This window comes from Rhipicephalus microplus, chromosome 3, assembly GCF_043290135.1.
Source record: "Rhipicephalus microplus isolate Deutch F79 chromosome 3, USDA_Rmic, whole genome shotgun sequence".
NCBI lineage: Eukaryota > Metazoa > Arthropoda > Arachnida > Ixodida > Ixodidae > Rhipicephalus > Rhipicephalus microplus.
The window spans coordinates 6,572,553-6,597,247 of record NC_134702.1 but is presented as its reverse complement, the minus strand read 5'-3'; the positions used below and the strand labels follow the sequence as shown (position 1 = coordinate 6,597,247).

General features: G+C 44.1%; 1 protein-coding gene across 1 annotated transcript in view; it reads left to right on the top strand.

Moving 5' to 3' along the window:
- The window catches only part of Prp8 (pre-mRNA processing factor 8), a 218,037-nt gene that overhangs the window by 153,540 nt on the left and 39,802 nt on the right, over positions 1-24,695 (top strand). The window contains exons 23-28 of the mRNA XM_037433717.2: positions 943-1,078; positions 7,854-8,023; positions 12,891-13,020; positions 17,827-17,973; positions 19,114-19,274; positions 23,462-23,653. Coding sequence (XP_037289614.1) covers positions 943-1,078; positions 7,854-8,023; positions 12,891-13,020; positions 17,827-17,973; positions 19,114-19,274; positions 23,462-23,653 — 936 coding nt within the window. The remainder of the gene's footprint in view (positions 1-942; positions 1,079-7,853; positions 8,024-12,890; positions 13,021-17,826; positions 17,974-19,113; positions 19,275-23,461; positions 23,654-24,695) is intronic.

Sequence of the window (24,695 nt, the reverse complement as noted above, 5' to 3'; positions counted from 1 at the left end):
ATGCGGCCCAAAAGGCCCAACAAGCCTAAAAAATTTATTAGTTACACTCATTTCAGCGAGAAATAGAGGCTATGTTGGCCTCCTTTCCACGCTTCAGAATTAATCACCGCTGCTCACAAGCTGCAATATTTTCTTGCCGTTGTTGACGCTTATCACAGTAATTGTATACAAAGACGAAGATATGCTTATTGCTAACAGCGCAAAATTGTTTTTCTCTACTTCTAGTGACTTTTGTATTATGTTTATTTGTATAAAACTATTCTCAGTAGTGTAAAAGCATTATTTACCTAGGCAAATAAAGTCTGTTTGCAGCATACCATGGTTTCCTGTTGTGGGCACACAAGCTAAATGGTAGCGCTGCATCAGTCTTGCTTGTGTCTATTTGCTCTAAGCAACGAACAATTGTGCAGTAGTAATAAGCTGCACCAAATGTAATGCATTTTGATTTTCTCCTGCTCCAACTGCTCCAAAACACAAAATTTTGTGCTACAAAACTGCTACAAAATGCTTGTGTGGCTGCTCCTAAATTGCTACAAAGGAGCCTTTTTTCCTGGTCCAAAAATTGCTCCATATCTTAGATTCGCTGGACCACCATTGCGTTTGTATCATTCACGGTGGCGGCGGAAATGATTTGTATAACACCCGAGTCACAGGGCATTTTTATATAATCTAGTCTATTCGAAACAACCTTAAAATGTGGGTCATCGCAATATTCGGATCAACCGTAATTGTATCATCGAGATTATACTGTATCTTGAAAGGGTAATGGACAATTTAAAGAACTACTCTTTAGCTGTTCAGTGTCTGATTAATGTGGTGTTCAGTAGTGGCTGTTTAGCCTGGCTTTGCTCACAGTGTGTTTTGTCTTGCTGTCATGGGTATCCAAAGTATATGGCCTTTATATTTTTCTAAGTTGGTTTGAACTGCTGGGTCATTTTCCAGACGCCTGACGTTAGAGGACTTGGAGGACAGTTGGGACCGTGGCATTCCACGAATCAACACGCTTTTCCAGAAAGACCGACATACACTTGCCTATGACAAGGGCTGGCGTGTGCGCACGGATTTCAAGCAATACCAGGTCTCACATTATTTCTGGGGGGGATTTTCAACTTGTGTTCCAAAAATAATTGAAGTTGCAGGAAAAGTTGCATGCATGAAAGCAATTAAATACTCTAGAAGGGTTTCTTAAAGGGCCAGTTGGTACATGATACTGAGGGGAACAGTGCAAGAAACAGGACGAAGAAAGATTGAACGCAGTGCCTTTGTCGTGTGTTCATTCTATCTCCATCCCATTTTTTGTGCTGTTTCCCCAGTATCAAGTTAAATATATTGAGCTCTAAGGGGATTGTGAAGTGTTTTTTTTCTAACATTTTTAAATGCAGAAATTTTTTTATCTTGATTAATCTCTTTCAGTATTGAAAGGTTGTAATAAACCATTTTTTTTAGCGCCATGTCGAAACTCTAAATGTTTGCTCACTAATTTTTCATTTCCGCCCTGAGAATCGTGTTTTGTTACAGTAAAATGTTGTGAATTTGGCCCCGTTAACTTGAAAATTAATTTAATTCAGCTCTGTCTTGCCTCGCGAAATGTGTGCTTAAGCCTCTGGCGTGAAGCTCGTGGTAGTTTGAATGCATTTAGTCGTACTGTCGTTATCGAGGCAAATTTGGTTGTATTTTAGTGCCTCTGAGCTTCGCCACTATTGGCTAAAATCGTAAGCATGTGAGGTGTATAAGACTGAGTGGCACTCGTGTGTTACTGAATTCCGCTGCCAGAGACAGCATCCCTCAGTAGGGTGGGCCGATCTCAAAGGCCATGCTTGCATCAGCTGTGATTATCAAAAAGTGTAAACGTGTCAAGGCTGCCATGTCGCTACAGGACATCCTGGCAAGCACGGGCATTGTTTGATGGTATTAAACTGTCATTCATTAGGTTATACTTGCCTAGTTAATTTGGATAATTACATATATCAATTGTTTATGTTCCACATTCGTGCTGAACACAAATTGCAACAAATATGACGCAAAAGAGTAAAACAGTGTCCAACTGAAATGATGTACAATCTGCAGTGCAGTTGTAAGCACGAGCTGTATTGCAACGACAGCTAAGCCGTAGAACACTTCATGCTGATGTGCGATTACCACTGTGTGCGACACCACATCGTTATGAGTTTCACTTTTCAGGAAAGCACGGTCACTATCTGTTAGGGGTGTGCAAGTAGTGGAAGTTTTCAATATTCATTGAATACAGCATTCATAATATTCATATTCAATTCAATAACCATGTATTTAAAGTTTCAAATATTCGATTTAATCTAAATATTAGATCTTTTTGAAATTCGGACGCACATGTTGCTAGAAAGAACTTTCTATTTTGCGCATTTACAATAAGTGTGTCAGCAATAGACCATGCAGTGAATACTGTGACTTTGGCACTCTTTCTCACATTTCTTTCATTTCAGTTTACTTCTTTCATTTTAAAAAGATATATGTTAGTCTTTGATTCCAGGATTAAATAGACCATGCAGTGATTACTGTGACTTTGGCATGAGTGCTATGGTGCCTGCACAGAAATACATAAGAGCATGATCATGGCTACCGACAAACCTGCTGGCACGTTGTTGCGACAAGTCTACTAACGATAAACATTTTTAAGAATCTAAATCGTCAACTGCCTGCTCGGGAGTACTTGTGGCTTAGCAGTTTAGTGCTGTTATCGCTTGTGTAATCTTACTGCAAACGTTTTCATACCTGCCAACTCTCCCGAATTGTCCAGGAGACTCTTGAATTTTGACCTAATCTCCCAATTGTACGAATGGTGTCTGGAATCTCCTGAAAAGTGACCACCACTGCTGAGACTTTTTTTCGCGGATACGTCAGTTTTTCTTGCTACGACAGTTGCGGTGCTGCGGAAGAGCACTCTCCACTATACTTCTAGTTGATTGAAACTATAGCGTAGAGCAGTGGTTCTCAGTCATGGATGTGTTGGGGACCCCTTGTGGACTGGTGAAAGTGATGGGGGACCCCTTGCAGCGGAGGGGAGGGAGGGGTGGGGGGTGCGTAGGTAAATTAACAGAACTGGAGCGTGAAACATGTGTTACATCACTTCATTTTGGACAGTTGATCAATACGGCTCAGTCATTTTAAAGAAAAATACGGGAGAGGGTTTTGTGGATCATAGAAATGGCTTTGCGGACCCTAGGGAGAACCACTGTCGTAGAGTATCGCTAAGTACTGTATTTACTCACGTAATGAACCCACTCACATAATGAACCCAACCCCCACCTTTGTCCTTGAAAAAAAAAAAAACAAATTTAATGTACCTGTTCTTCATTTTGGGGTGAAAGCCAGTGTCGTGGATAATAAAAAAAGTTAAATCAAGTCATTATATTACAAAACCACAACACAATGACAGTCAAAACATAGTCTCTCAACAATGCTAAAGAGTTGGAAGCAGCGCCAACGCGGACGGAGTCAATAAAAATTTAAAAGTTTCGGATGGATGGATGGATGGATGGATGGATGTATCTGGCTGTGCCCTTTAGATCGGGCGGTGGCTCACGCCACCTAGCCATAAAGTTAAGTACTATCACTATGTGTTTAAGGATTGAATTTCACTCACGCCTTGATGGTAGCCACCAACCAGTTAGCCTCCTCCTGGTTATTTTTACCCGTCTAAAGTCTATTTTGCCTTCGCTGTCGCTAAACCCCAATACTTTGAAAAATTACGAGCCATTATCTTGGACTATAGGGTGGAGCCCTTTACAGAACATTATCGACTGTTCAGCCATTTCCACCTCCTCTCCACACGCACTACAGTTGAACCCCGCTTCAACGAACGCCGCTTCAACGAAATTCCCGCTACAATGAAAAATTCATGGTTCCCCGTCAGCAGTCCATAGGAGTCAATGCATAAATATTGTTGCCACAACGAACACTTTTTCTTCTGCTGTCCTGCTTCAACGGAATTTCACGATGTGATTCCAGGCTCAGATATTTATTGCTATACAGTAAATCCAATCTTTAACATTTTGATGCATTTTCAAAACCTGAAAATATGTCGACAAAGTCTAAAACACGCGTTGGCACCACCAGAAACCAGCGCTGTTCAGCAAGCTTGGGTGCCGCCATTGCTCGATAGTGATGGCATTGAGACTTCCCTGCTTTTGTCACTGGCAAAAGCAGCAGACGATCCGAAGCTGAAGCTCAGTTGCTTAGTTCGTGGTTTCCTTCGCACAGCTGCTGGGTGCATCTGCAGAACAATGCCTTTTGCGATTCCAATGCTTATCATTTTGTTCGCGCTTGGCCAGTGTGGTAACTAATCAGAGCGGCTGTTGGTCCGCATTATCAACAAAATCAGCTTGCCGCGAGTGATGGATGATAGAATGGCATAAAATAAGGCAAAAGTCACCACTCCATGATACCCTGCTGCCATCTCAGCGTTTTGACGGCGGACAGCTGCTGGTGTTAACGTGTTAATGCAACTGTTTGGTTCGTTGTTGTAGTCATTGTTTCAGCATTTTTTCACCATGGCCTCGCTATGCATGGGTGAGAATTGCGTCGTGACACTGCTGTGATAGAATAAAAAGCAGCGGACACTTTTTGAATTTTGAGAATAAACGTTCCTTTGTTTTGCTAGTTCAAATCGGCTATACTTTTTTTTATTTCACTACAACGAATTTTTTTCCGCGCCCCTTCAGTTTTGTTGTAACGGGGTTCGACCATACATATTGTGTCTGTGCCTTCATATTTGGCTCGCAGTGGTGGAAGTGCTGCTCCAATCGCTCCAAACTGCTCCAAAAAAAGAAATGCTGCTCCATGCTGCTCAAAAGTGCAATATTTGCTAGTAACTGTTCCAAACCTGCTCCGAAAGGATTGAAAAGAATGAAGTTGAAACTATGGGACCATCCCATGAGCCTAATCGAAACCAAAAGCAAGCTGTATACACTATCATCCTTGTATGCTACTCAGTGGCATAAATCCAAAAAAATTTCACAGAGTGACACATATCAGGCCTAGGTGTCCAATCCGTATTTTTAACTGGGGTTGTATTTCTATTTGTATAGGAATTAAATCATGCTTTCAAATAAAATAAAAAAGGAAAAAAATGAGCATGGGGTTCGAGATCGAGCAATTGCATTGCATTGTTCTATACAGCCTCTTTTTTTTCACCTTTTTTTTTACTTCCATAGTTCACACAGCTGAGAAGCATTTAACACAGGTGTGCATGAAGATAACAAGCATTTTAAAAAGTTTATTACGCTATACTTAACTGTTAACTCTATTATATCACATGTTAAGGGGAGACACTGGTCTGAAATGTTTTTTTTTAATTTTCAGTATTTCCAGCTGAAATTTAAATACAATATGTATTTTTCACAGCTGAAAACAAATATGTAATTAGTTTTTTGCTATCACTTTTAGATTTTTAAATATTGACTGTTACATAAACTTGCATTCTGCCCAGCCTTTTGACATCTTCCTCATAAAATATTGCTACAAATTTGATATGACAGCATTCCAAGAAGGCCAGGGAGTGCAACAAATTTATAATTTTATTTTTAGCTTCATTGGTACCAGAGTTATGGCCTTAAAGCGAAATTTCAAGTGTGACACTTGCAAGGAATGTCCTTGCGTGCCTGAACACCAGGAAAGTCCGGACTCTCTTGACCCCCCCACCCATCATTTACGCCTACTATACTGCTTGTATACTAGCTGCACACTAGCGTACGGCATGTTTATTAATAAACATAAATATTTATTAGATGCCTTAGTGATGTTTTAGACTTCAGGAGTCGTTAAAAACATGCATCTGCTCCAAAACACCAGTGGCAATTCCTAGCTATATCATTTTTTTCTGCTCCGAAGACACTTAACGCTGCTCCAAAGCGCTATTTTTTCTGCTCCATAATCTGCTCGAAAAAGCGAAATGTCGCTTCCATCACTGATTTGGCTCGGTACGTCTTGGTCCGAAATACTCCCGTTCTGGCCTCTAACAGCAAGAACTACCCCGAGATTCATCCGACATCATTTCTTTTGCAATTCCCTGCTTGAAAGTTCGGTAGGTATACAGTGATGATGTCGTAAGCGTTCCAATCTTCCACGTGTCCCTCTCTGTTTTCGTTCACCTTCTTCTTAACCAATATTTCTTTTTGGATTGGTGTTCTGCTGTTGTTTAAATACTTGCTTGACAATTTTTGAGTTCACTTCCTTTATTTAGTATCGACATTCTTCATGTAAAAGTTGCTGAAAACTTTCCTTAGCCCAACGCTCCTCTCCCATTTTTCTCAATCGTTCCTCAAATTCTATCTTGCTGCTAGCTTTCCTGCACTCAAACGATGTCCATCTCATGTCGCCCTGTATCCCCTTTTGCAGCAGAGCGCCATCTGTCAAATGCAGGCGGTGTGTTGGTTCACACGGCGGTGTGTTGTTCTACACGTATGTTAACATGTGGATTGGCTTAGCAGGCTTACTTTGTACTGCTTGCCTGACTCCATGCAGAGCAACATCCGCTCGAGTACCTGCCGTCGGTAGCGGCTTTTCAGGAACTGTATGATTCCCTGGTCCATAAGCTGCAGGGAAGCCGTTGTGTTTGGAGGCAGGAATACAGTAAAAGCTTGTTAATTTGAACTGCAATGGGAATCTGCCTCAGTTCGAATTAACGAAAGTTCGAACTAACGAAAGGGAAGAACAACAATAGTACATTTCGAGTAGGGCATAACAATTTATTTTTTGAAAAAAATCTGTGATCGCAGTCTGCCTTCTTTTCTTGAAGGCGACAGCCAGCACTTCTTGCTCTAACGAGCGAATTCAACGGAAGACCTCTTCTCCGCGTTCTTCAAAACTTAAGAAAAGACGGGCGGTATTCAATCCGGCCATGACTTCCGCAGCAGAGGGCTGCACTGGTGCTTCGTCCTCCTCATCATCGTCATTGGTAGTGACAGGTCTTGCACTTCTCACCTGACATATTATGTCGCCATCCGTGAGTGCACCACGCACCACTGCACTTGAGTCCACATCGCCGTAGTCCGCAAAGCAGATGTCTTCCAAAATGTCCGCCATGGGGGCGGGGACGCCGTGTTCGAGCACTGGTGGCTCGTCAGCTTGCAGAGCTTCGGTGCTGAAGCAACAGTGGTGAAAGCAATTTGCTATCGTAAGCTCTGTCTTTTGCTCCTAAGCACGCACAAGCATATGCAGTGCACTTGGGAGCGTCGCTTGGTAGTTATTGCACAAAATAATTCGTTCCAACATATCAACAACAGGAGATCAAGATGGGTAGTCGCTTTGCAAGGGATCAAACTTTCGCTCTGGTGGTTGAATTGATTGACAGACAGAAACAAGAAAACATACAGACACACCAAATTTTCGGCGTCGAAGTATTCCAAGAAAGACTTATCATCTTCAAAAAGATTGCATTCCTTCATTATTCCATTCGTACTCGAAAGATTTGATATTCGTGCACCCCTATTGCCTGTTGTATTATTGGTGATCACACTCCCAGTGGCTATCTGCTTTGCCGTTTCAGTTGCTACGTTCATTGCTGTAGTTATGAGATGCTGCTTGGGTACTGCACCCGTGCACTGCCACATGGTTGCACGAAAGAGCTGTGACATTTGCCACATCTTGGTAGAAAGTAAGAACAGCCTTGCAGAGAGCAGTTTATGAAAAGTATTGTGGCTTTTACACTGCTTTAAGCAAAATGGGAGCAGAATAATTAGATATTCAGAATAATAGCAATATAATTACAGAATAATTGCACAGAGCTGAGCTAGTTGTTAATTATCCATTCTAAAAGACTTTTCCCATTAGTGTTTTTTCGATTGAGCATACATGGTGGGTGTTGTTTTGTTGTGCAGGTGCTGAAGCAAAACCCATTTTGGTGGACGCACCAGAGGCACGATGGCAAGCTGTGGAACTTGAACAACTACCGAACAGACATGATCCAAGCACTGGGCGGTGTGGAAGGCATCCTGGAGCACACCCTGTTCAAGGGAACATACTTCCCCACCTGGGAAGGTCTCTTCTGGTACACATGCTCTCAACCACAAAATTTTAGTTTTTTTTTTCCTTCCTTCATAATGACAGCATCTTGGACTAGGGGACCTAATGGTTATAGTGATGCCACATTTATTTATTTATTTACAGAGTACCTACATCGCCATATAGGCATTTCATAGAGGGGGAACAAAAAAACAATCAGTGCAAAGTGTAGCAAAATACATGAATGCACATATAAAAAAACACTGTCAGCTTTCTCAGAACATGTTTGTCATTTTCTCTAACGATGATATTCAGTGCCTCAAAGCAAGAAGCTGCTTCATCAATGCTCTCACCCATGAAACCTTTATGTTGGCAAACGTGGTGCTTGACACAGTGCTCAAGTCAAGCACCAGTCTTCGACTATGGGGCCCTTGCCTGTATATTTTTCAGTATCTGCATTCTATTGTATGATGGAATAATAAATGACAAAGTAATAATATTAATAATAAATGCCATTCTCCGAGGAAGTGGAAACAAGTTTGAATAGCAGCAAAATTTGACTTTCAGTAGAATGCAAGTAGTAACCTGTAAAATATGTTATGCTTTAGAATGTGCAATACCGTATTTGCTTGTGTAATGAACGCATTTACATAATAAATGCATCCCCAACTTCAGTCGTCAAAATATGGATTTTTTTTTTGCTACCGCGTAATAAACGCACCCCCTACATTCGTCCGCTGCAGACCCACTAACCGACACCTGGCGCCTTCTTGCCCGTTAGATCTCTTTTGTTATTTATTATTATGCCCACCACCTTCGGCCACTCTGGCTCTCTCCCCCTCCCCCATTCGCCCGCTGCCGCACGCCGTATTATTCTTCTATCTGTGCGTGGCACATATCCTGTCTTTTTTTTATTATTCGTGTGGCTTAGTGTGGTTCACGAAAAATGCGAGAGCAGGGACATAGCAGCTTATATGATAAACACAAAGCAAGAAAAGGTCACGAAACTGCCCGTGCCAACTGACGGTCGCTTCCTGCAAATATAAAACATTTAAGGCCCACCCACAGGCCCTAAATTTTAGAGTGACGACAGGGTTTGCCGTTTCCATGGCTGTCGCAAAGGGCCATTCGTCATCATTGCGTCGCATGTTTCTGGAAAACTGGAAAAAAATTCCTTGCCGCCCACAAAAGATCGTGACGATTTTCTCAGCATAGTAGCACCACCGATTCTCGCTTCGGTTGCGATTTCCTCTTCATACTTGTTATCCCCGCGTATATCAAGGAACACTAGATATCATCATTATCATCATCATCAGCCTGACTACGTAAACTGCAGGACAAAGGCCTCTCCCATGTTTCGCCAGTTAATCCGGTCCTGTGCTTGCTGCTGCCAATTTATACCTGCAAACTTCTTAATCTCATCTGCCCACCTAACCTTCTGTCTCCCCCTATCCCGCTTGCCTTCTCTGGGAATCCGGTTAGTTACCCTTAATGACCAGTGGTTATCCTGTCTACGCGCAACATGCCCGGCCCATGTCCATTTCCTCTTCTTGATTTCAACTACTATATCCTTAACCCTCGTTTGTTTCATAGTCCACTCTGCTCTCTTCTTGTCTCTTAAGGTTACACCTACCTTTTTTCTTTCCATTGCTCGCTACGTCGTCCTCAATTTAAGCTGAACCCTCTTTGTAAGTCTCCAGGTTTCTGCTCCGTAGCTAAGTACCGGCAAGATACAGCTGTTATATACCTTCCTCTTGAGGGATAGTGGCAATCTACCTGTCATAATTTGAGAGTGCTTGCCAAATGTGTTCCACCCCACTCTTATTCTTCTAGTTACTTCAATCTCGTGGTTCGGCTCCGCGGTTATTACCTGCCCTAAGTATACATAGTCTTTTACAACTTGAAGTGCACTATTACCTATCTCGAAGCGCTGCTCTTTTCCGAGGTTGTTGTACATTACTTTCGTTTTCTGCAGATTAATTTTAAGACACACCTTCCTGCTCTCCTTGTCTAACTCTGTAATCATTAGTTTCAATTAGTCCCCTGAGTTACTCAGCAGTGCAATGTCATCGGCGAAGTGCAGGTTACTAAGGTACTCTTCATTAACTCTTATCCCTAACTGTTCCCATTCTAGGCCCCTGAAAACTTCCTGTGAGCAGGCGGTAAATAGCATTGGGGAGATTGTATACCCCTACCTTACACCCTTCTTGATTGGTAATCTGTTGCTTTGTTTATGAAGCATTATAGTAGCAGTTGATCTCCTGTAGATTTCTTCCAGTATTTTTATATATGCTTCATCGACGCCCTGATTTCGTGATATAGGCTATCTTTTTTTACCATAACTTCTCATGTGAACAGCAAGATTGAAGCCATATTTTGTCCTTAATCTTGTTATTGACGGATTATTTTGGATGCTTCAGCGGTAGCTTGATGCAGTGTCAACGGTGTCGTCGCGGTTGTGCAAGGTTGACACGAAGTTGGAAAAGTGCATCGTAGCATTGTAATGCATGCTTCTGGGCGCCCCTCGAGAACACAGCAGATACCACTGTTGCGGTTAAATGATTGCGAGAAAAGGACGTTGTGAAACGTTTTTATAGAGTGTGTGGGTGGTGCAGGTCAGCTTGCAGAAGATAGCACCTTCAACCACCAAAGATGAGTGAAGGGCAACAAAAAAGCTGTTTCCAAACAGTGTACGTGTCTTCAATTGCGAAAGGCTAAGCGACCTAACTTTTTTTTTGCATTGCCGCGTTTTTTGCTCATCCCAAAAAAGTTTTCGTAAAATTTGCGCCGCATAATAAACACACCCCGAACTTTGCTCCTATTTATTGAGAAAAAAAGTGTGATCATTACACGAGTAAATACGGTTAAGCACACCTTCACTGCAGTGGACTAAAATATGCCTATTCCTTCAGTCTGTGAATACTTGGAAATTTTCAATAACTTCGATTCGACTCAAAGTGAATTTAAAACTGTATTATTCGTATGAATATTCGAAGCATTCGAATATTTACACAAGCTTAGTCGAGACAAATTGGTATGCAACAATAACCGCGGCCCCCTACCATACATTTACAGAGACATATGTGACTAGCTAATGCATCTTAGAAAAAAGTATGCCTGGGACATAAGCCACAAAAGGGCTGCCCTACGCTTTCCTTTATCCTCCTGTCCAACTGGTAGAGTCATTGAGCTTCTCACGGCGATTCCTTGCAAACAGCAGTGGCGCCGTTGGTAACTCAAGCAGACGTCGCAATATGTGTCGGCAGAAGGAATGGCAACGTTGCTGATACCAATGGACGAGTTGACCAAACTAGAGCGTGAGGAACCGCATCTCGAATGTGCTAGCGATGCGGCGTCGTAAACGAGTTGAAAAAAAAAAAGGGGGGGGGGGCTGGGCAAATGAATAGACACAAACAATAATAAACGCATGACGAAAAAGCTACAACATACGTTTCTGGGGAGCTTTTCTTGCCTTGATTTCATGCATTCATGGAGAAGTGTTGTTTAGTCGTCTGTTCATTTTGCCTGGAAATCTAGTTTTGCCCACATGCTCACCTGAGCCTAAGGAAAAGAGTTGCTTTGGAGAGTAGTTTGTATGATCGGCGATTTTAAGAGATAACTGGGCGCGAACATGTAACCCTGTAATGTGCAGTAAAGAGTAACTGACAGGAAGGCAGCCGCAAAGCTGCTTGAAAGCAAACTTTTGTTGCGAAAGGTTTTTCAGCTTTAGCCGTATGTTCTGGAAAGAAAGAAATGACTGGCACTTGTTAGACTGGCACTGCTCCATTGCACGCCCCGAACACTCAATCAAATTTCCGCACAAAGCCAGCTGTGCTGCTCCTCTAATACGTTACCAACACAGTTGCTCTCCCTGGCTCCAGTGGTACAGTCGCTAGCCCTACTACACGGCACCTGCTAGAAACGCGTGGCAGAAACGCGTGGCAGCTGGTGACATCCCAGGTATATTTTTTTTCTAGGAGGCGTTAAGGACCAGCAGTGAATTGAGCAACCTCTACTCATTTGATGTCTGTCAATAATGAGGATGCTACCCGCATATGTGGCATAACGTTTGTTTAAGTTTGTTATATTTTGTGGATTCAAGTAAGAGCAAATCTTTTAGCATCGCATTACTGTACAGCTTAATATTTCATGCATGAAGCAGATTGTATTTGTATGGTACAACAGAAATTAAAAGGGAAACACATGTAATGCATGTCAAACGAACTCCCCCACTGCACTACTAACTGCGAATGGTATTGAATTATTACAAAATCGGAGAGAAAAAAAGTTGTCTACAGTTTCTTTCTGACATAGTAAACCACAGGCTATCCTTGGACACCGCAGCGTACGTTTTCCCCTTGTTAAGCAGACCCACTCGACACCACTATCCTCATTCCTGAACGCCAATCTTCGCAGCAAGGACTGAGACTTATCGCTACCCCTTTTTCCCACAAGCTATGGCTGATTGGAATAAACTAACAGAAGCATTCGCCGAATGCCCTTGACCATTGGTGCAAATACTGCTGTTCTTTTATTACTTCCTTAGAATTGTATCATGGCCAAGTAAGTTAAATAGCTTTTTTATTTTTATTTATTTTTTCATCTTGCAACCAAAAATATTTTGTAAAAAACATTTTACAACCTTGTTTTCTGTTATTGTTATGTATTTTGCTCACCCTGCTTGGGCTTTTTGTCCACATTATTTTATAAATAAATAAATAAAGTAATATTTTTTTAGGCTTTTAATCAACATGTAGTTTTGTTGCAGGTTTGGTCTGTGCTTTTCCCTGCCGAGAAGCGAAAACTCGGTTAGCCATTTGAGCAGTAATAAAAATTATTTACGCTGTGAATTCATACATTTCTCGAGAATTACGGTGATCTTAGCCCTTCAATGGAATGTGTTTTGCCTGCAGGGAAAAGGCCAGTGGTTTCGAAGAGTCCATGAAGTACAAGAAGCTTACCAATGCACAGCGGTCTGGTTTGAACCAGATTCCCAACAGGCGCTTCACGCTCTGGTGGTCACCCACCATTAATCGTGCCAACGTACGTCCATTGCTTGTTGTCTCCCATGTATTTGCACACCTTTATTCGCAAAGGGTTTCACTGATGCAAAGTTGTTATTTGTGCTAATTGCTACATTACAGCATAGTCTGCTTGAACAAAATATGGCAATATAATTCAATGTAACGAAAGAATTGGAGGTGTAGTTTTTCATTCGAAGTGTAGTAAATAAAAAGAGAGCAGATTGCATCAGGGAACAAAAGGGTGTTAAGGATATCGCAGTTGAAATCAAGAATAAGAAATTGATGTGGGCCAGGCACGTAGCACGTGGGCAGGATAACCGCTGTCTATTAAAGTCTAACTGCAACAAAATTTGGCACTTCCACAAACGCACAGACGTGTTTTAAACGCGCTGCATTGAAAGCGGTTTCAACGCAGGAAAGAGCGATTCAGCAGCAGGGAGGATCGCTCACAAGGAGCGACGTTCTGTAGTGATTGTCTTATCCACTTTTGTGCTATTTGCCTGGGCACACTGCTAGAGCTCCGCGTCGTCTGCTTGCTGGCAATTATAGCACCAATTATAAATTAAATATGCGGCTGCGAGATTTTTCACTGGTGTAATTGTAAATATGCGGCTGCAAGATTTTTCACTGGCGTAATTGTAGCTTGTCGTATATATATATATTATGTATTTATGGCCGTTTCCGCCTTAGTAAAATTTCGTTGCAGCTGGCCTTTAAGGGTAACTGACTGGATCCCCAGAGAAGGCAAACATGCGAGTGGGGACAGAAGGTTAGGTGGGTTGATGAGATTAAAAAGGTCGCAGGTATAACCTGGCAACAGAAAGGACAAGACTGGGTTGGTTGCCGGATCATGTGAAAGGCCTTTGCCCTGCAGTGGGTGCAGTCAGGTTGATGATGATGAAGATGAGCTGTGGGACAGCGAGAAATTGTATGCTCAGGAGACGTGTGCCCTTGAAAATGAAAAAAAAAAGTAACTAAAAAAATAAGAAGGTGCAAAACTTATAATACTGCATAACTTGACTCTACGTATAGTAAAGGAACACTCCTGAAATTATTAGTGCCTTATTCATCATAAAAGTACTTCAAATTGTGTATATCAGAGCACAGTGGCAGGTGATGCACCAGCCAAGCAAGTGCTCAAACAAGCTCAACTTCAGAGCAGCATTCTCGCACCATTCAAGCAACTGGTGCCATCTTGGCTTTGTCTTGTTGACAAGATCCGATTGCATTTTTTTAACCATCTTTGGTAATATAGCAGAACTGGTGTGGCTGAAGCATAATTTGTAGGCTTGTGTGAATAGTGAATTTTAGGTTAGAAGCAAATAGTGATTTTGGTCAAATAATTTGAAATCAAATTGAAATACTATATATCACATGATTTTTAAAAAAAGGGAACATTTGTCAAGACCTAACTCATGTGCACAATATTTTTTTGAAAAATTGAAAGAAGACCTGCACAAATGTCTTTTTTGTTTTGTTCAGAGAAAGTGGGAACAACTAATAGCAGAAGGATTTGACTTTTGGGAGAATGCTAGTGATAAAATGTAAAATAGCTAACATTCTAAGTTTACTGTACTTTGGGCATATAAGCCTGTATAAGAACCTTTTAAACTTTAAAATCTATAATCAATGTGTGGATAATAAGTTTTTTAACCTCGATATGGGGCTTCATTCAAGAAAGTCAAAAATTTTTTTTTTTTTTGGGGGGGGGGGGGGGAGGTGTTTTCATGGTTTAACACACCATTATGCTGTGAAACCACCTTTACAGAGAGTTACATGCAGACTATTACGCTTAATTGGTTTCATGGCTTAGCACCCTCCTCTGCAGTGAAACCACCTTTACAGAGGTCATATGCGGGCTATTATACATTTATTCATTCATCTCGAATACTTCGAAATTTTTAGTAATTTAGTTTTAGAATTGAAATGAATTCAAAAACTGCAATATTCGTCCAAATATTTGAAGCACATTTGAATCAGGCCTAATAATTTGCTTATGATTGAGGAGAGAGGTGTGGTCTTTTAGGGACAAGTTTCCCATACATCACTTGCGGGAATCAAGCGTGCCATCCCCTTTGGCACCTCGTTACCTTAGCTTTTGCGAGTACCGGGAACATGGCCACTGTGGTTTCGCTGCCAGGCCCTTTTGTTTGGTGCGAGCCATTCATCGGTTTTCCCACAAGGAGAAGCATGTCTGAACTTGGTCGGACAATGCGCCTTCCACCGCAGCTACGGGAGGTGTGGGGTTTGATCACCAGTGCTGGCCGGCCGCCCACCGGTTGCTAAACAGGGCACAGGCGGGCTTCGAGGGGCTGTGACGCGTCGCTTCAGTGGTGAAGCTTACTCTGCCTCGAGGACTCCCAACCCGTTGCGCGGGACCCGGTACAATGCGCCATCCCCTTACGTCACGATAGCTTACGTCACAGTGCTCCACCGATCCTGATTGGCTGCCTGTGAGTGCCCTCTTCGGGTAGCTCACGTTAGCCCGGTACTCGCCCGCCACCGAGCAGATTCACACGGGCCAGCACGAAAGGTAGAGGTATTGCTCTAGCAGGTGGCTTTTCGTACGCGCTCTCCGCTGCCTTCCTTTGTGTGATAGCCCTAGCGCCTGCCGGCAAGCATTCACTCGATCGGTCTTGCAGAGTTCATTGCTGGCCCGCAAGCTCGTGATTGTCGCACTGTACTGTATTTTGGGTAAATAAACCCCTGTTCGCTGACGACCTGCCTCGAGTGCCATTTCTGCGCCATGTCAGAGAGTCGACGAACCCGGTCGTTGCGTCTTTGTGCATAACAGCAGCGGAGTATGTCGCGCCCCTTCCCAATCGCTTCGTTGGGTAAGCTGTTAGTGAACCTATCTCCACACACTGTAAAGCTGTGATTGTATTGAAGGGCCCCTCACCAGGCCCCAGTACAAATTTTAGTTAGATGGTGGCAATTATTTTGTGTCCAGTGAAGAGCATTATGCCACAATTTATTCAATCAGTTCATTACGAGCTGAGAAAACCGACATATTGAAGTGGCGTGAAAGGATGATTTGAAGAGGCGAGTTCGAAATCCCTGCTGCTCACCCTGCGTAACCTTCGCAAGCCAAACTCCTTCCCTCCCTCTCTGGCATCAGAGTGAGAGAAGTACGTCATATGTACATCAGTGCACGTGCGCATGACAAGTCCGAGCAAGCCCAAGCCCCCGAGCACGCAAGTGGTGTTGTTTTGCTGACCAGCGTTACTTTGTGGTCTACAGTCTTGCCAATCATCAGGCTTACATCCTATTACCGAGCACAAAAAATGTGATATTTCACTGGCACAAGAGTGGTGGTGTCGTGAGCCAGTGCCGTGCTTACTTGGACGCTGTGGAAAAAATGAGCGTAATGAGTGCTCGAATGCGCCAGGACATTCTAGGGTTGGTGTCTGCTCGATGCTTTAACCACAGAGCACTGCGGGCACACGAACGTATGCGAAACAGAGGCACATTAGCCCTACATATCGCTGCGGTTCATGGGAGGAAAAAACAAAAGTGGTGCACGCATTATTTTTGTGTGTCTTATTATTCGTGTCAAGTTTTTATTTGCCTATTCAAGTAACAAATCGCACAAAGTACACATGTCAAGTCAAACAATTTTTGCCTTCTCACGTGCTATGATTGGCTTCGTCGGAGAACAGTCGTCTAGGTAAGGGACCAACGTCACAGCACTACCATCTGCGTCGGGCAATACCATTGTGTACGTCATCTTGTCAGGTGCTAGCACGCTAAAAGAAGGGCAAGCGGCATTCAGCTTTAAGCGATTTCTGGGGCGCGTAGTGTTGCGAATTTCGCCAAACAATGCCATGAACACGCGGTGTATGCATTATGCTCGTCAGATCAAAATTGTCAAACCTGGTGAGGGGGCTTTTAAGTGCACACATCTCGAGGGACGTGTGTGCTATTGACTGCTGTGCATAATGACTACCTGTTTGGCTTGTTTAGACAGCCTTTCGTTCTCAAGCTTCTTGAAAATGCTATGCAGCAATTTAAGTGGCAAGCTAACTGGAGACGCAAGGTGCTGGCAATGAGAAGAAACATTTTTTTTGTTGTTTTTTTTTTGCCGCAGGGAATCTATGCGAAACCAGTGGAGAACACTGGAAAAAACCAGAAAGTTTAAGAAATAGTGCTCTTTCAAATCTGGCTTATTATTTAGGGGTATTGTCAATCTGAGGTCAAAATTGAAGAATTGTACATTTTTGAAATGCTTGGGTTACACACAGCAAATTTTTTTCTGGTGGGACTACTTCCTGTTACACTTTGAACCTATCGAAATGGTGCTGTGCAGCTTTGTAGCTTTGACTGCTTGGCCACCCCGCCGCGGTGGTCTAGTGACTAACGTACTCGGCTGCTGACACCAAGGTTGCGGGATCGAATCCCGGCTGCAGCGGCTGCATTTCCGATGGAGGCAAAAATGTTGTAGGCCCGTGTGCTCAGATTTGGGTGCATGTTAAAGAACCCCAGGTCGTCGAAATTTCCGGAGCCTTCCACTAAGGCCTCTCTCATGAACATAGGATGGTTTTGGGACGTTAAACCCCACCTATCATCATTGACTGCTTGGCCACAGAAAGTTGTCGAGTATACTGTTTTGTGTGCAACCATGGGGCGTTGTGAAGAGATACATATTCACTAGGTTTCACTTCATATTGAGATTTAACTGTGGTTGGCAATACTTCGTGTTATCTGCATCTAGTTTAAAGTTAGGGCTCTAAAACTGTGTACACCTTCCCCTTATTTTTTTCTTTCTCCTGTTCAGGAGGTATTTCTGTTGTTTAATTATTATTCTTTTTCTTGTGATGCTATGCAGGTGTACGTAGGCTTCCAGGTGCAGTTGGACCTGACTGGCATCTTCATGCATGGCAAAATCCCCACGCTCAAGATCTCGCTCATCCAGATATTCCGAGCTCACCTGTGGCAGAAAATCCATGAGAGCATTGTCATGGACTTGTGCCAGGTCGGTGTACAGTCTACTCTCGTCACACTGGACTGTGATAATCTGGCAAAACAAGTCCTTTTAAACTGAAGTCCGCAATATCCAAACTCTGCGTAAAGAAGGGGGTTAGCGTCGCCGTGTTACCATCATTTCGATTCCGCTCAGCATTGTGGGACAGCTCAGTTCTGCTGATGCCTACTGAATGTATTCGACAGCATTCTTACGGAAGGCTTAAATTTTCGGCCGTAGTTATTAAGGGGAGACACTGGTCTTGAAAGTGAAGATTTTTATTTTTAGAGATGTTTGAATGAAAGTAGGTGTGTATATATGTTTCTTTCTCCAATTTTTGAATATGTAATTATGTTAATGAACTTCAATTAGTTCTAAGATTGTGAGAAAATAAGTGAAGTCTAATTAGCCCATTTCTTACATATCATTAAGGCACTTTCGCTCAATATGTTTTGGTTTGGTTTAAGATGCGGCTGTGGTCATAGATTTGCCATGTGGAGCTATGCTATCTATTTTTATGCGGATATACATCGTATAAAAATGTTCAATTTTGTTGATGCTTCGTAATTCTGACGTGCAATTAGCTCACATTATTGTTAGCAAAAACTTCTATAAAAAATAGCATAGTTCCACAGTTTGATTCGTTGCAAGTTCAACAACGGTGTAAAATTTATTAAAATTGGTTCTCAAAGACACAATGAAAAGTTCCGTAAGGCTAGTCAGGCTGGCAAAAGCAAAAAATGTGGAGCTGAGAAAATCGCAATTGAAGTTTTGATACACTCTGCAGAAATTTATGAAAGGAAACTTATAAAAGGAAACGTTGCCTGATAAACCTCCTATTGTGCTGCTTGTTGCAGCGCTCATTAGAGATCCATAAAGGACATCATGCACCTATCTTCACTGTGCAAAATAACTTACTTTTGTCCTGCTTTTTCATTAGGAAAACTAAAAAAAGTCTCACTTCAAGTGAACTCGTAATAGCTGTATGGGAAGTTTTTATTCGAGAACTGCATAGAACTGTTATAGCTTTACATTGCAATTTTTTTTAGTTTTGCAACATCCAGCTGTGCGTCACCATGTTGGGGTTTGTTACATTGAGGTTTAATTTCAACTGTGTATTAACCTCTTGATATGTTTTTCACTTTCCCGCAGGTCTTTGACCAAGAGCTAGATGCCTTGGAAATTGAGACCGTACAGAAAGAAACAATCCACCCACGGAAATCTTACAAGATGAACAGCTCTTGTGCGGACGTGCTGCTTTTTGCCACTTACAAGTGGAATGTCTCGCGGCCTTCCCTTTTAGCCGACTCAAAGTAAGTAAGCTTCAGGGGACGAAGATTGCAGTCATAATTACAGCCGTGTCCCTGCCGCCTTGGTCATGACACTAAGCTACACTTCCGGGTATAAAACAACTTACATGCTTAGGGTGCAGCGTGTTCCGAAGGAGTACGGCCAATAGCATGGGTCGGTCTTAGCGAGCCGCAGGTTCACGTCCATCGTTGCCTCGCGTGACTAAAGCCGCTGCACATGCACGCTCTGACAGCCAAGGCGCCGAGCACAGCGGGGCAAGTACACAGTAACGCTTTACACACTTCATAAAAATGCAGTGCAGCGCGCATTAGAAAATGTGGCGGGAAAACAAATGAGGCTTATCTACGTCACAGGCAAGAAGTGCAGCGCAAAGGGTGCCGCGAGCACGTCTCTGTGGGCAAAGGGGATTCACAATGACACGCAACTGGGTGAAACAGGCCCTTGTGGCTATGTTTCGTGCTCTCACGATCTGTGACGGCAAGGCTCCGTTGCTCAAGCGAAAGCAAACTCTTTTTGCGCTGGCTTCGAGAGGTATGGGTTGGCGTAGTATGACCACGCATGAGGACGTCGCACCGCTCTTCGGCCTAGCATTCGGAAAAGGCAACAAAAGGTAGGCGTTGGCACCCGCGACGGACGCAAAGCTTAACACCGCTTGCGCAAGGCTTCCGCAATTGCAAGGCTTGTGCAAAGCTCAACGCCACGAGCGCAAGGCGCTGTGGGCGCAAGTCCGAGGGAGCTACAAACAATGGTAGTTGACAGACAAAAAGAAAACATTTGCTCACCCTTCGATGTTTGGAGAGGTCTCTGACTGACTCCTGACACACGCGCAAGACGTCTCGAAAGACTCAAGCGCAGCTCCACGGTCGACATCTGGGTGAGAGGGTCAATGTCACTTCTGCTCCTCCAGCGCCGAAGGGCCATGTTAGGACATGGGAACAGTGACAAAGCCCGCGCAACGGTGGCAGGCTAGCCTCAATTCCCACATCCGTCGTTGGGACTGCCAGGCCTTTTCAGGGATCAGGGAGGCCGAACTGAACGTGGCTTCTGGGCGCTGGTGTGAGCTTGTCAGACCGTGCAGGTCTGCGGTATGGGCATGGCTGAGTTTTCCCGAAAGGGAATCTTTCAGAAAGTACGTGAGTGGAGTCCAAGCTTTCCACTCGGTACGGACCAAGCCATTTAGGAGCGAGTGAGGCTGAGAACCCCTTACTCGCATTGGAGCTACGCTGCAGGAGAAGATCGTCCACTTAAAAAGCTAGGGAGTGATGCTCGCGGTCATATTGGGCCTTTTGCTGGGTGCTGGCTACTGCCAAACTTTGACTTGCTTTACAGAAAGCTCGATGAAGCCTGTCCCGATGTATCAATGCATAAGCAGAGCAGTCTGCCTGCGTCTCCGTGTCCTCGAGCTGGCATTGAATGACGCTGGTCACCGGATTTGCCGACTTCTTTCTAAATTTTAAGAAGGTGGGCGAGAAACTAATTGAGTGACTCTCAGATGTTCGAATAGGGAGTTCGAGCTCACTCAAATGGTTTGCCCAGTCCCTTTGACTTTCGGCAAAGGCCGCCAACATCAATTTGAGCGTACGAGTGGCACGCTCCATAAAATTTGACTGTGGATGGTCGGGTGAAGTGGTGCAGTGATCAATTTCGAGGGAACCGGACGTGACACCAAACACTAGAGTGGTGAAATTTGAAGCATTGTCCATGAGGAGTCTTTCCGGGAAGCCGAACCGAGCAAACGCTCAAGCACCGCTCGCGCTGTCACCTTCAGAAGAGGGAACAATTCCAGCCACTTCCAAAAGTGATCAATGGCTACCATGAGGTGAATGAACCCCTGCTTACTTCTGAGAAACAGGCCCGTTAGATCGCAGGTGGTGACTTACCATGGATGCTTACTGTCAATCGGTTTCATTAGACAGGACGGCTTGCCACCGCTTGATTTCACTGTTTGAAAGACGTGGCAAGAACAGCAATAGCTAAAAATGTCACGCTTCATATCAGGCCAGGTCACACTGCGGCTCAGTTTTCGAAAAGTTTCGAGCCACTCAGGTGACTGGCCATGGGTTTGTTGTGAGAGTATCACAATAGTGCAGCTTTCATATTCTTGGGCATAACCACCTTAAACGAATCGATGGATTTGTCGTCGGTGGCTATATACTTCAGTAGGAGCCCGTCATGGTCCAGCAAATATGAGTCCTCCGGTGACTCAGCGACACACGCTGGTTCCGGCCCCGTATCTGGTTGACGACGATGAGAAATTATGGTTGACGACGATGACGAAGTGGCTGACGACGATGAGAAATTATGACTGAAGTGGGTATGCGCCACAGTTAATAGGGGAACAAGAACGAGCTTTTGTAATTGGTTAAAGCATTGGATGGCCCACTAGTTACGCTATTCGCATTGTGTGACAACTGGTTGTTCTATTGCTGTTTTAAAACGCTTTATAAGTCTTATTAACGCGATTGCTTTATAGACATCAAGCCTCCCTAAGGCAAGTTTAACAGTAGCTCACAAGCACCCGTGTAGCTCAGTGGTAGAATACTAAGCTGGCCCCCAGCAAACCCGGGTTCGAGCCCCACTGCGCCATTGGTGCTAGGTCATGCCTGCCTAAGGCAAGTTCGACAAGTCAAAGGCACCGGTGTAGCTCAGCGGTAGAATACTGGGCTGGCACCCAGCGGACCCATGTTTGAGCCCCACTGTGTCATCGGTGCTAGGTCAAGCCTGCTTAAGGCAAGGTTGACAACAAGTTACAAGCACCGGCGTAGCTCAGTAGTGAATACTGGGCTTGCACTCAGTGGATCTGGTTTCTAGCCCTACTGTGTCATTGGTGCTATCTTTTTCCAATTTCGTGCAATGTGGTTATAGACACCGGCGGCGGCGGTGGCGGCAGACAGCTGCACGTGACTCGAGTTGTTATCTCATAACAGCTTTCGCTGTAAAAGGTAGTACAGCGTAAATTGCAAAGGGCTGGGGAAAGCAAACGAGGCTTATCCACGCTACGGGCGAAAAGTACAACGCAAAGGGTGCCGCGAGCACGTCTCCATGGGCGACATGGATTCACGGTGACACGCCACAGATGGAAACGGGCCTCACGACTATGCTGCGTAGTCTCATTATCTGTGACCGCAGTGTTCGGTCGCTTGAGCGAGGGCAAACTCCGCTCACGTTGGCTTCGAGAGGTAAAGATTAGCGTAATACGGCCACAAGAAGTGCCGTTGACGAGTCCGAGCGAGCTCCAAACAAAAGGAGCCGATGGACGGAAAGAAAACGTGTGCTCACCCTTCATTGTCTGGAGAAGCCTCTTTGACTGACATCACTCCCGCTCTCTCAGTGCCGACGGACCATGGAGGAGGGGAGAGTCATGTTAAGACATGAGAATGGCAGAAACAGGCAACAAAGCCTGCGCAATGGCAGTGTGCTAGCCTCAATTCTCACACATGTTACATGAAACCATAGTCATGCCCTCTTGCATGCTCTTCATTGTGAACAGGGGACCGCTAGCGAGCCTGAAACATCCATAAACTTTTTTTTTTTTTTCCAGACAAGGCCAATGAATCCCCCTTACCTGACAAGTTTTGGTCGAACCTTGGACTGTAAAGTTATAAAAGCTTTCAAATTTATGGACAAGCTACCTAACAAGATACCTGTTGCAAGCTCGCTAATGACTACGCTTTTTCAGACAGGAGAAATTCTAGACACAGTCGTTGAGGAAGAGATTGCACATGCCATCTTGAGCCACGTGCAGCCGGTGCCATGTTAGCTACTCTAGTACACTATAGCTGCATCGGCACCAATGCAAAGGTTTCAAGGGCAACTGCCCCGCTCCCTTACTCGGTGAGCCCACGAAGCGTGCCGCAGTCTTTCTTCCTTTTCTTTTTTCCCCTCCGTCCTTAGTTCGTTCACACCGCGTCCCCTCCTCCTCCATAACGACCTTATCGCTTGCTCCCTAGAAGTGCTCGCAGCACATTCGCTTGCGTTTGTCACACTGTTTTTCCGGCGACCGCATTATAACCGGCCTTTGACCTTAGGGGACTGCACAATAAACGGTATGCGTGTGCATGGGTTTCTAGGGGAAGGTAATCGGGAGTCGAAAAAGACTGCATTATAACTAATTCTGCACTAGAAGTGGTTACGTAATAAGTGGTCTATACTGTAGTACACTTTGATAGCACTGTGTTCTGGTCTACAGGGACACCATGGATGGGACAACAACACAGAAGTATTGGATTGATGTGCAGCTGCGCTGGGGTGACTATGACTCGCATGATGTGGAACGCTATGCCCGAGCCAAGTTTCTGGACTACACAACTGACAACATGAGCATATACCCTTCGCCCACCGGTGTGCTGATTGCTATTGACCTTGCCTACAACTTGCACAGGTATGTTCTGACCATAGAAGGGTATTCATGCTGGCTTGTGAGAACTGGCCTTGTTTAAGGGGGGACACGGGTCTTAGAACGATCAAAAACGACCAAAAAAATGGATTTTTTGCGCAACTTATTTTTCGAGAAGTTGTACTTCTGAGCACCTACTCTCAAATAATAATGCTGAATTCGGTCAGAAAATGTAATAAAATGGGCCTTCAAAGCATTCCAGCAGCAGTAAAAAAATGCCCCCAGAAGAAAGAAATTTGTTCGAACTTAACGCCCGCGCCTGTTGGCTAAACGCCGCCATCTTGAGATGGATTCAAAGCTGTTTCCTTTGTGTGTAATCCTGGTTTTCTAAAAAGGCTTTTCCTGGGTTGCTGATTGGCTCTTATCCGGCGTGCATTTCGAGTGCACTGTACCGAGTCTCCTATTGGCTGAAATGGCCGACGTGCTTTTTAAGAGCGCCGTTCCACATTTCTTGTTGGCTAACATGACCAATGCGTAATATTTTTTATAATATTTTTTCTTGTGCGTTTTGTGTCGTGGCTGACCGCTATTGCACGTTTCTCGACGCCTCGTGTTAGTGCTTTGTGCTGATAGTTTTTCGACGTGATTGAGATGCTCGAAGACTTGTCTGAAACCATCCTCACAACGAGTTTTTTGAAGCGGTAAAAAGTAAGCTTAGGACAAGAAGGTGGCGGCTAAAAGTGCATTGTTGAGACGAGTGTTTGCTGGAGTCGGTGCCCATTTGGCACCTTTACGTTCTCGATTCACTACGTTTGCAGAACAATCACGCGAGCAGCGGTACAAAGCGCATGTCACGCTTCGCTTACGAAGTCGATTGAACAAAGGGTGAAGGTGCGTTGGCTTGATTTCGCGTGATTTTGCAGATGCACTTGTCAGAAACGCGAAATCTATGCAGTTCTCTGTACACCCTGCACCGTTTCGGCGCAGTGTGGGATCCCTTTACTGAGTCCAATATTAAAAAATTAGAAATGGTCCAAAGAAAATCTGTCCGATTTGTTTTTACTTGTTATAGTTGGCGTGCTTCCCC